The sequence below is a fragment of the Amblyomma mixtum genome, chromosome 2 (assembly GCF_055824585.1).
Source record: "Amblyomma mixtum isolate Tamu chromosome 2, ASM5582458v1, whole genome shotgun sequence".
NCBI classification, from domain to species: domain Eukaryota; kingdom Metazoa; phylum Arthropoda; class Arachnida; order Ixodida; family Ixodidae; genus Amblyomma; species Amblyomma mixtum.
This window is the reverse complement of record NC_143013.1, coordinates 218,354,071-218,365,559: the sequence shown is the minus strand read 5'-3', so window position 1 is coordinate 218,365,559 and position 11,489 is coordinate 218,354,071. Positions and strand designations below refer to the sequence as shown.

Below are 11,489 nucleotides of genomic sequence, written 5' to 3'. Positions count from 1 at the left end.
TATGAGAAAACTCTGCAATGCTGCTTCGTTCTCGCTTTTAACTTTTTTTTTTGTGAGGTAAATGTAACACGGATATATCAATTGAGGCTACAGACAAAACGTTCAAGTTAGCAAGCGTAAATAAAATACCGCGTTAAGTCGTACGCATTCTTACTTCGTCGCGACTGCCGCTTCGCCGTAAGTCCAACGTTTAAAACATGGCCGTTTTTAAAGAGGCGTCGTCCACGAGGCAGTTCCGGTGGCCGACAACAGTCGAGATTACCCTCAGTGGCCTTACAACTGCAAAAACACTGAAGGGGATACTTAAGCTCCGCTGTAGGGGTATGACGCGATAGCTTTATTGGGTTAGTGCCCATATGTTCAGGATTGCTCATTCTCTACTTAACATTGTAGAACCCTGGGAGTCCTCATTCAGCTTTACAGGGTTAGTGCCCATATGTGCAGGATTGGCCATTCTCTACTTAACATTGTAGACCCCTGGGAGTCCTCATAACACTCCTGGCGTAGTGGTGCGGCGGTTAAGCGATGCGCCACTGCCCTGCGATGGCAGGTGCTACCATCGTTGGTGCTTATTGCTAGGTTTCCCTTAGCGAGCAGCGTACCGAGTCAAAACATTAACTGCCACCTGCCACGGTGGTCTGTTTGCTCACTATCCGGTGGGCCGATTGTGATGACGCCACAAGGTCACGTGACTCAAGTGGGCCACCTGCCTCCTAGGTTGCTTCTGTGGGGATCTTTGTGTGTGGGGTGCTTATGTGGGGCCATCCGTCTTATGAACACGTGTCTGAATTTTTTGTAAAAGATGGTATATTGAAACTTGAAGCCTTGTATTAGCAGCGGCTTTCCGAAGCTATCTATCTAGAGGTGAAAGCAAATAGCGAACTTTCTTTTCTACTTACACTAAGAATTTACCTTATTACATGTTTAGACACCACACCTTTTTTAAACATTTAATTATAACGAATTATGGTATTCAACTGCTCAACTGGCAAATTCCTAACTGCTTGAATATTTTCCCGCCTTTGATCGAAATCATTAATTGTTGTTCTCCTCTGATTTCCTACAGGAAAAAGGGGAAAATTTATTTTCTGTATAACTTATTGTAAGTTTACCCACATGATCGGGTCCATGACTTTACTTACGAATATCATATCACAATCCAGTGTTGTCCTGTGATTTTATCGTTTTCCACTGCATGAATTTATGCCCACTAATTGGTTCTGTATTTTATTATTCAACTAATTCCGTCAATTTATTTTTTATGCTTAGTTTACACAATTGTATAATCTGACTACTTAGTTCTGGCTTCAATCCTGCTCTTTTTAATTTCCTCTGTAATCGACAGACTGCCTCTGTTCATGTGCAAGTTTGCTTTATTTGCAGTCATTCCTATGTGTGTGCTGTTTGTGCTGCAAGTTTTGTAGGGACATTGGCCCAGTCAGGCGTTCATTGCTATCGCCTTTTGCCTCTGCCCCTTGGCACTACTTCTGTACTGTCTTAAGCACAATAAACAAACAAAACAAACAAACGTTTAACGACATCGACGTGGCGCCGTACTTGCTACGGCAGATTTCCTTAACGCTATCGCGTTAAAATTATCACAGCGACATAATGAAGCGCTTTTCTCAGCTGCTCGACGGCTGCTTCGAATGCAACCCGGGCGCGCCGGCCTCCTCGATTAATTGGCGCCGGTGTTGGCGGCGCTGAACGCTGCGCTTCAGTGGCGCCGCCTGGCCGTTGCAGGCACAGCGACGACCCGGTAGAAACCTTTGTGAGTATAAAAGGCGAGCATCGGGTAGTTAGTTTCGCGCTCCATCCCCGGCCGAAAAAGACTGGTGCACTCTACAGCAGGGATTCGAAAACAGTCTGCAGCCTTTTGTCAAGGACGCGGAGCCAGTGGCAATTTCTAGCCCCGTGCTGCGCTCCTGTGGACCTCATCGTCACCCCGCCAGGCAACTTCTAACTCTCGCCGCAGTCGCCGTCACGCCAGCCTTCTACTGAAGCCAACGCTGAGCACCACGTTGTTAATGTGACAGCTCAGGGAAGGGTTAGCGCCAGCTATATCGCGTATCTCCTTTGGTGATCCGAACCAGCATCAGTCCGAATTTAAGGTAATAATTAAACTAACTGTTCTTGTTGCTCATCACAAAATGAACAAGGGAGGCGAAAACCTCAGGTTTCTAGAGCCAACGTTTCGACAAGGGGACTTGTCTTCGTCTGGGCAAAGCGTTCATCATCGGCAGGGATTAAATAGGGCCTTCGCTCCGAGGAGGAAGGCCCCGGTGGTGGGGAAGGAAAGTGGTGTGGGAGGGGATGCGTGTCAGGAAGGGGAGGGAGGTGAATCATGATTCGTTAGGCTGCGATAGTGGAACAACTTATATCCGGGGGGTGTGTAATGAACAAAAGGCTTTGAAGGGGCTGCGACGGGGTGGGGGGGGGGGGGGGAGGCGCTGGGTGAACCTGCAAAACTCAGATAAAAGGATTAGTCAGCGTGGTACAGGGAAATGAGAACAAGGAAAAAAAATATAGGCTGGCACTGGAAGGAGAAAGGAAGGGGGGGCATTTCCAAGGAAGGACAAGGCAGGGGGGGGGGGGGGGGGGGGAATGGCTCGTGTTCAGAGAAAGCCAAAAAGTGGGGGCGGAGGGGGTAACAGGAGTGTCATGGTTTCCGAGAACTGGTAGCAGGGGATTAGGAGAAAAAGAAGAGAGAAAAAAAAAAGGTGAACAAAGGTGACAAGGCCGGAAATTTGGTGGAAGATATGACGTGGGAAGGGTGCAAGGAGCGACAATATACTTATGTGAGGTTCTAGGAAATAGTCTGACCACGTGCAAGACATTTGTTAATTCAAAATTATGCTGACCCTGGAACAGAGTTGCCAGGTGCCGTCGAGCAAATAAGCAAATAACCACCCCAAAACAAGCCCAAAAAAAGCGGCGCGGCTTTTGCTAAGAAGCCCAAAAGAAGCGGACGATAACAAACTTTCTCATTCTTGAAAATCGTTTAATTATAGTATCCAAAAATCGCAGAAATACAAAGGGAAGGTGATCAAATTACTTCATTTTGAACAGCGACGATATCCACGAGAATGATCGAAAACATTCATGTACTTTTTAACATTGTCCCCACGGTAGCCTGCACCCTGTTCATTGCTCGTTTGCCAGTATACATGAATGAAGTTTCTTGTTGACTCCTTCCAACGTATGTTTAATTTCACGGCTCAACTACACACAGTCATCGTCGGTAGTGTTCGACCCATCAGGAAAATCCTCCGCATCCACATCGGAACCATACATGTTTTTAGAGTTGAATAGCTGCAATATTTTTAATGTCGGTTGAAAGTCCCGGCAGCAAACACCTCAAAACTCGTTTGCCATATTTCGGGCACTTCGAAGCCAATTTGCACAAAGAACACCGGCAACACACTACGACATAGACAACCACGAGTGCTGGCAAGGCGTCAAATTATTGATGAATGGAGAGGGCCTGTTTCGTACTTTGTGACTCCTGCTACGATATATCGCGTATATTTAACGACAAACGCGCGTGATGGGCATTAAAATAACAATATTTGCAGGAAAAGTGCAAGTAAGCCGCAAAAAACGCGACAAGCGGCTGTAAAAATTTACAAGCGACTCGGTGAAAAAAGAAGCCCAAATTCGCTTATTTTAAGCGGAACTGGCAACCCTGCCCTGGAATGTACCTGAGAGATTCCAAGTTTCCTCTGGACATGTTAATCCCTGTTGGTTGCAGTGTTTTAAATTTGTGGATTAGGAATGCTTCTCTGTATTTTCTGTCCCTAGTCGATTTGAAGCCTGACTGAAGAATGAACAATTTGAGTTCGTCAAATTTGTGATGGCGTTGATTAAAATGGGTCGACACTGCCTTCTGTTCATTCCGTGTTGTGTCAGCCCGGTGCCCGTTTAATCTGGCACTTATTGTTTGTCCGGTTTCTCCGATATATTGTTTCTGGCAGTAGGAGCACTGGAGCATGTAGATAATATTGGACGATGTGCAGTCAAAACTGGTCTTTATATCGAAACTGAAATCGCTTGCCGTACTTTTAACCGTAGTGTCCCTTTGTAAATGTTTGCATGTCTTGCATCTAGGTCGAGAGCATGAAGTTACTGTCGGTGGTGGTTTCTTACCGAGCCTAGCATGCACCAGGATGTCCCTCAGGTTTGTGTTGCGTCTGTATGTTACCCTTGGTGCGTCGGGAAATATTTTCTTGAGACGGTCGTTACCAGTTAAAATGGGGTGGTATTTCCGCAGGATATTGTTTATGTTTGGAAGCGCGTTTGAGTATTTCGTTATAAGTGCAGGAGGTCGTTGACTGTTAACTTTTGTTCGTTTTTCAAGAACTACATCTCGTTTCAAAGTGGTTGCTCGTTTGAACGCATTATTAAGGGTTGTCTGTGGATGGTTTCTGGTGATTAGTGTGTTTTTTAGCGAGTGGAGGTGTTTCAGGTAGTCATCGTCGTCGCTACATATTCTTCTTAGTCTGGGTTTTGTGCCTCAATTTTTCGCAAATCGACGTGGACACGAATGAACGTTGAAAGCATGACACAGCCAAAAGGGGAGACGTCACATACATGTCTTAAAAAAATCCGGTGAGTTACTTTGAGAACACGAATGACGACACCTGATATTAGTAGGGTTAAAAGAGCTTGAAAGAGGCTTTTGAAATAAAGCAGGGCATATCTAAATGACGTGAAATATGCGAAAACAATCTACCCATTTAACGAAAGCTCAGAAATGTGCACACACCGCTTTGTTGAGTAAAGTGCAAAGTAGCAGTTTGGTGCATAAAACGCTGGCTGATATTGATCTGATGCCTTTAAAATCACCCAGCGGAGTGATAAAATAGACAACCGTTCAACCAGGCATACTAGGCGCTTAGGCGCATTAAAATGCTTAATGTTCTCAAGACATAAGTGAAGTTGGGAGATGTCTTAATTTAACAGCAAACGCGGTTCGCATTCCCATGCAGCACACATAATCAAATTGTGTGCAGGAAACCTATACAGCTTTTGCAGGGTGGTTTGGGAGGAACTAAATGTTAAGTTTTGCCCTAGCAGAATTTGCCCGGGAACCTTCAGCAGTTTTCGTAAAGGCTCCTAGGACTCATTCTTTGGCAAGGATATATATAATCCAGATATTGAAAAGTCCAAAGAAAAAAATGGCCTGGCTTAGCTTATGGTTAAGCCTAGGATGCGAAGCATAAGCACGCTCCTTTACAAGGCGCTATTCCCGCTGTTCAGGAGTTTCTTCAGCACGCATTTTCCGTTTGGTAGCATTTCGCCGCTCGAACCGAGTAGAAGTACTCGATGCTTCATCCTTCACCTCGGAATCGGTTGTCGAACGCTGCCGTCTAGCTGCATACTGTGCACGTCGCTTGGCAAGCCGTACTTCTCGTTCTTCTCCCGTTCCCGTGGCTCTTTGTAACTTGCGCTTTGCGGTCTGGCGAGCCGCTCTCTCCCTGGCCGACATCTCGCTGCTCAACTGACTGAACGAGTGCAGTCAGTATCTCCTAGCGGTAGGAGCGGTAGTTAGGCCGCCGGCGGAGGCTGCGCGTCCGCAAGCGAGCGCACGAGGCCCCAGCTTTCACAGCTGTTGTGACGTCATATCACGTGGTGCGCCGATGAAGGTCAAGTGGTAGCTACGCGGCCGTGCGCGGCGCAGCAAGGAAGAGCTCGGTTGTGCGGCTAGTATGCTTCGCATAAAAATTGGCTGTGGCTTAGCTAAGGTTAAGACTGGGTAAGCGCAAAGCTCTCGCTGCTTTTCAGCCAACTCCCAAGCTACCACTTCTGGATCGGTGTTTCTGCGCCGTCCGACTGTTGCTTCTTCTCCTTCGATGGCGAGTGTCTGAGCCTGTTCTATAGGCCTCTTGCATTGCCCAGGGGGCGCTGCGAAAATGGTGCTAAAGAGCGCCCTCTGCCCTCGGCTGGGTAGTACCGGGCTCTGGCGTCTGCTTCAGAAAGCACGTTGGCAGTATGGAGCCGCGACTTTCGCTTGTGCTGCGCCATGGCCTACAGCGAATATCGGGCGTCGAAGATTTTTTCAGGGCTGGCACGCTGTGTAAAGGCAAAAAATTATGCAACGCCAAGTACGTGTACGCTGTCCAAGAAGTAAACGGCGAAGTTTCAGCGCGGTGTCATTCGCAAGTTAAGAGAGTCACGTACGAAGTTGAACTTCAGGTAAGGTCTGCACGCTTCAAGCGCATCAACGCGATTAAATGCTTGCAATATATGAAATCGCAGCAGCGCTAAACAGACATGTATACGGGACTGCTCGAGCGCAGGACGGTACACGCCGCGCCAGCAGCGGTCTTTCAGCATGCCACGAAACGGTGGGCCTCCTGCAGTCTTTGTTCACTGCATCTCGCTAAACAAGTAGTCATGCCTGCTTTGTAGTAGCCGCCATCTGTTCCTTCAGCAAATGCTAACATGATGCAATGCATATATGAGCTCGCAGCCGAATAACGCTGCAGCGCGAGCTTGTGCGCTGCGCGCTTGATGTCGTTTTCTTGATGTAGCTTTTCATCCTTAAAACGACATCGCTCGAACACGTTCGCTTTTATCAGTGATGCCGCGCTGCCACATACGTGCTGGTTTGAGGTCGACAATGTGCACATTTCACTCTCCACGCTGGGCTGCTCGTAGTGGGAAGCGAATTCGCACCTAATCAACCCGCCCATTTGTGGTCTTTTTCACGCACCTGGCCACCTCACCACGTTGCATCGGTCGAATTGTCAATTGTCTCAGTGGCCGGGTCTCCTAGTCGTGAATCGCCAACCATGCCTGCTGCTATGTCGATTTGCCTTAATAGTGATTATCTGAATGAGATGTTCACATGGCATATGAATTATACCATGCATTTTTTTTTGTGCTCTTTGCTGTGTTGTCCATTCCCTTAATATGATCTTTGAATTATGCTGTTCGTTTCTCACATTTTGCTGCTTCCCTGTTGCGCATTCCCTACTGTTTGGTGATTTTCATGGTACACTTTTATTGCTTCCTTGGTCCAACTGCCTATGTAGGGATGTACTAGACAAGTTGTGTTGTAGAATGCATAAATTCTCATTCTACGCCTGCATATGCGGCTGCTCACTACATATACATTTTTTGAGAGAGGTAAGCACCAAAAGAAGACTTTTTTGTCTTTTTTTGGTGCTTGCCTATCTCAAAGAATGTATAACCAGATAGCTCAGCACCAAGTTTTACTAACACTACATATACATTTCAGCTTTCATCTCAGCGTGACATAATCACTAGCAAATGCACATGCAAGGCTGGCTTGGGCAAATGCAAGCATGCTGCTGCTGTGGTGCTGTGGGTGAATGAGTTCCAGCCGGCATCATGTACAGAGGTTCCACAAACCTGGGGCCGCCCTTCACAGAAGCCGAATATAGATGCCAGAGAATCTGTTGAAGACCTGTTCGGTCGTAAGTTTTACCATTTGTCTTTGGGCAGGTACTCTTTTTTATATGTGCAGTTTATGTCTACACATATGTAGTATTATACTGTCTGTTGACATCAACTCAGGTATGTTATCTTCTATCTACCCATGTCGCAGGTCCGAAGAAGATATTCATTGGAGGCACATGCCCCAACCGGGTTCCCCCATCATACAGCTATGAACATTTTTCTGAAATAGCCTGTCCTCACAATGACATCCAAAAAATAGCTTTAATGAGTGCCTCACAAAAAGATGAGAATAGGAGTGTTTCAATAAGTAAAGAAGCAGCTTTGCAAAGTTCTCACCTTTCAAGTCTACAAAAAATGATAGCATGGGAGGCAGACATGCCTGTGTACAATGTAATGGCAGCAGCCTCTAAGACACCAAGCGTGCTGACCATATCACGATGCAACCTCACCACACAAATGACTGGAAAAGAAACAGAGTTCTTTTCTTCTAAAGTGCTGTGTTCCAAAGAGAATGCCGAGGAGATTGCTGTGGGTACAGTCCTGCAGGCTGGCTGCAAAAGGTAAGTCAGCTGAGATATCAATACAATGTTTGTGATTTTACTACATTGCAGCATTTTAAAAGATAATTATAATGCGTAAAATAGGCAGAAAATGGAAAAGTGTTTCATTGTCACTGTTTGCGCAGGTGGCACTATGAACGCAGGATCCGGCTGTCAAGTTCAATCGCCCATTCAGTTGTCGCTAGAAGGCTACCACTAGACACTCTTGGCGAACAAATTATGCACAGGAAGCCTTTCTTTGGGAAGGCAGTTATGCACGGTAAACTGAATGCAGCATGTAAATTGTAATGAGCTGATTTTAGACTGGTGCGCAAAATGTTGTAAATTCCTTCATTTCCTTAGGACGAAAGACTGAAGCTGTAGCCAGGGAACAGTTCGAGCAGAAAACCGGAGTGACTGTTTTGCAGGTAAGCTGTGAGCTGCATGAAATTCTCTTATGTTAGAAAAATTGGTATGTGAGTTGTAATGACTACCACAAATTTCCAGATGAGTACATATACAACTGTTTTTTTTTTCAGTAGCACTACATCAGAAAACTTTTTTCTGTTTGAATGTCACGAAGTGTGGATGAAAGCTTAACTCATTAGTTCATAAAACCAAAAAAGCAATCAAATAAAAAATGCCAATTTTAAATGCAGGTTAGCACTGCCAAAATGATATGCTTACCACCAGCATATCTGGCAGTCTTCATTATATGTTGCATTCCAGCACCTACAATGTAAAATAAGAGTAGCAGGTCCCTTTTTGGCAGAACGATCGAATGCAGTGATGCTTCTAAATACATTATGTAAAAAGCAGGCCCGCAGTCCGAAGTCAGAATGTTTTACCGTCTTTCTTCATTGAAAGATTGAATGACATAATGCCTTTGACCGCGCTGTAATAAATTGTGAACAGTTTTGTTAGGGAAGTGCAGATTGAAAGCCTTTTGTATCAGTTACGCATAAAAACAGCTTGGAATGTGGCATATTCTGCACTACAAACTCTCAACAATTACAACTTCAGGTTGGGCTCATTGTGCACCTGAAGCAGCCATGGCTGTGTGCCAGCCCCGACGGACTTTTCAAGTATGGAGACCAGACAACGCTGCTGGAGATAAAGTGCCCATACTCCAGGAAAGACGATGTACTTATCGACCACAATAATGAAGTAAGCTTCATCAAGTACATTGTGTACAGAGATGGGCACTTGGCAGTCAACAAGCGTCATCAGTATTACACAAAAGTTCAAACTGCGATGTATGTAACGAACACAACACAGTGCTTTTTTGTTGTTTACACTTCCAAGCAAACTGTGACGATTGTTGTTGAGCGTGATGAGCACTTTTTGTCAGAAGCAATTCCCAGGCTCGAACATTTTTATTTTAATTTCTACATTAAGCACCTTGTTTAAGGTTCATTTGCTGCATTCACTTATCTCACAGGTGTTCGCAGTGGAGTGGAAGCTAGCATGTGTCAACGGCTTCCAGACTTGTTGCATTGGCTTTTGAGTATGTGAGGTGAGTACACCTACCGAAGCAGTCATCTGACACGTGTATGCTTCTTCAAACAGTGGAAAAAAACTCAGACACGCAGGAAAGGAAAAACTCAGTGCTGTGCATGTCCTCTCCTGTGTGCGTCTGGATATTCTTGCTCTGTTTTGAGAACTGTGCATAACCAACTAGACTGCGCATGTACCCTTGTAAGCCTCAAACGTGTAGCCTCTAATACACTGCTAACCACTTTTGATGTTAGTTTGTATAGACCTTGTCTGGCTTCTCAAGAGTTGAAGCAAGATGTGCTGATGTGCGTAGGGGGCAAGTATTTATATCAGTGTAGAGGTACGTGAGAAATGTTTGTGCTGTGATATTTTTTGCATTGCAGATTGATGCCAAGGTTTTCAAATAAATTGTTTTTATTACATGTCCAGCTTCACAATGTTCACTGCTGCCAGCCTGTTGACTCATACTTAGCAGAGAGCCAGTGCATGCACAGGAGCTAGCTCATAAGACACATGCAATGCCTGCAGTTTTACAGTGCAGGCTTTTCTTAGTCTTTCCTCACTTTCACAATGACAACAGCACAGACCACCCGACATGATTGAATAACATGCAATGACGTGCATAGTGTCAGCTCATGTTATGGTAACGCACATCACAGCCCTCTGGCCTGCATCCACTAATGTCACATATGTCGCTGCAACACGCCATGGCAATGTGCTATGCTGAGAGCTCTCAACACAGTAACGTCGCATACATGCTCTATACCAAAGAAAACGGCAAATACTGATGAATAAGGCATATTGTTGCCACCACAGATAACTACCACTAAACCTACACAGAGGTAACCATCATATGAATGCAGCTATACAAACTGACACCCAATGTGTTTGAACCCATCGACAGATATGAGACGCAATCTGTCAATAGCACTGTGGTCGCCCATGCTGCCAGAAAGTATTCTCACTCCCCTGCTGCTTAATTCCCTCTAACTAAACACTATTTCCCACAATTCCTTTCTCCGATTGCATCAGCCCGCAATGAAACAATCCTGCAAGTTTTTTTTCTTTTTGGAACATAAGTTGGGCCTAGGCAAGAACGAAAACTAAGTTGATGTGGTACTGTGCACTAATGTACCACACCTTCCAGCATGCACAAAGCTGAATTATTTATCATAACACCCACAGTGTCATTGAGTGGCACTGCAGAGGAGAGGTTGAAAACAAAAAAAAAATACACGGAAAACCACTGCAGATTAGGGAAAAAAATAAAGTTCTGGCTGTAACAACACATGTACACATAAATATCATGGCAAGAAAAGACTATGCATCATTAGACAATATGGGCACTACCTGTTCAGGCATCTTTTTGCATTTGGAAGAACATGGAACAAAATCCCTGCTGTAGTGGCTAAATTTCAACAAAGGCAAACTGCAAACACACCAGCCTACTGTTCATAATAAAGAACTCCAGATGGCAAGAATTAATCTAGTGCCCTCTAAGACGGTGTCTTTCACAGGATATCAGCAGCTTTCGAACATTAAGTCATATATACATTAAAGCGCCTAAGGAAACACCACAGCTATTTAAAGGTGCATTGAAGAGGAATCTGAACTCGTCTTTTTGCCTCGGGAAACTGCGACTTATTGCCCTCTATGGCCGATTTCCCTAATTAAATCGAATTAACGTCTGGCTCCCGCCTTTATTTTTCGAATTCTCCCTGTACGGTGGGCGGAGTCGACCAACACGTGGAGTGCCTTTTCAGCCAGCTCCGTGGAGGCTTTGCTTTCACTTTACTTAGTTTTTTAGGTTTCCGTGAATAAACAGTTTCATTTGCAGATAATATAGCCGCAATATAAGCCCGCAGAAATAAAAATACGCGCAGACTGTTTGCTTCTAAGGATTACTACGTATCACTCCGCCAATGGCAGAGCGGCAAGCCGCCACGGGACTGGGTGAAAGGCACTCCACGCGTTGGTCGACTCCGCCCACCATGCGGGGAGAATTAAAAAAAAAAGGCCGGAGCCGGA

At 45.3% G+C, this 11,489-nt stretch overlaps 1 protein-coding gene across 1 annotated transcript; it reads left to right on the top strand.

The window, feature by feature from the left end:
* The first annotated feature begins 5,911 nt into the window (after positions 1 to 5,911).
* LOC149362588 (uncharacterized) lies at positions 5,912 to 9,538 on the top strand. Its single transcript, XM_089569762.1, has 6 exons — positions 5,912 to 6,195; positions 7,244 to 7,442; positions 7,574 to 7,985; positions 8,111 to 8,244; positions 8,328 to 8,392; positions 8,988 to 9,538. Exons 1-6 carry the CDS (start codon positions 5,992 to 5,994, stop codon positions 9,372 to 9,374), a joined length of 1,401 nt encoding a protein of 466 aa, XP_089425888.1. The 5' UTR covers positions 5,912 to 5,991; the 3' UTR covers positions 9,375 to 9,538.
* Positions 9,539 to 11,489: the final 1,951 nt, after the last annotated feature.

What these genes read in the sequence shown, in the direction of transcription:
- LOC149362588 (XM_089569762.1), top strand. Translation starts at nt 5,992, where the DNA reads ATGGAGCCGCGACTTTCGCTTGTGCTGCGCCATGGCCTACAGCGAATA. An exon ending in TGTTGAAGACCTGTTCGGTC is followed by an intron (nt 7,443 to 7,573) that starts GTAAGTTTTACC and finishes CCCATGTCGCAG; the next exon opens with GTCCGAAGAAGATATTCATT. An exon ending in CTGCAGGCTGGCTGCAAAAG is followed by an intron (nt 7,986 to 8,110) that starts GTAAGTCAGCTG and finishes CTGTTTGCGCAG; the next exon opens with GTGGCACTATGAACGCAGGA.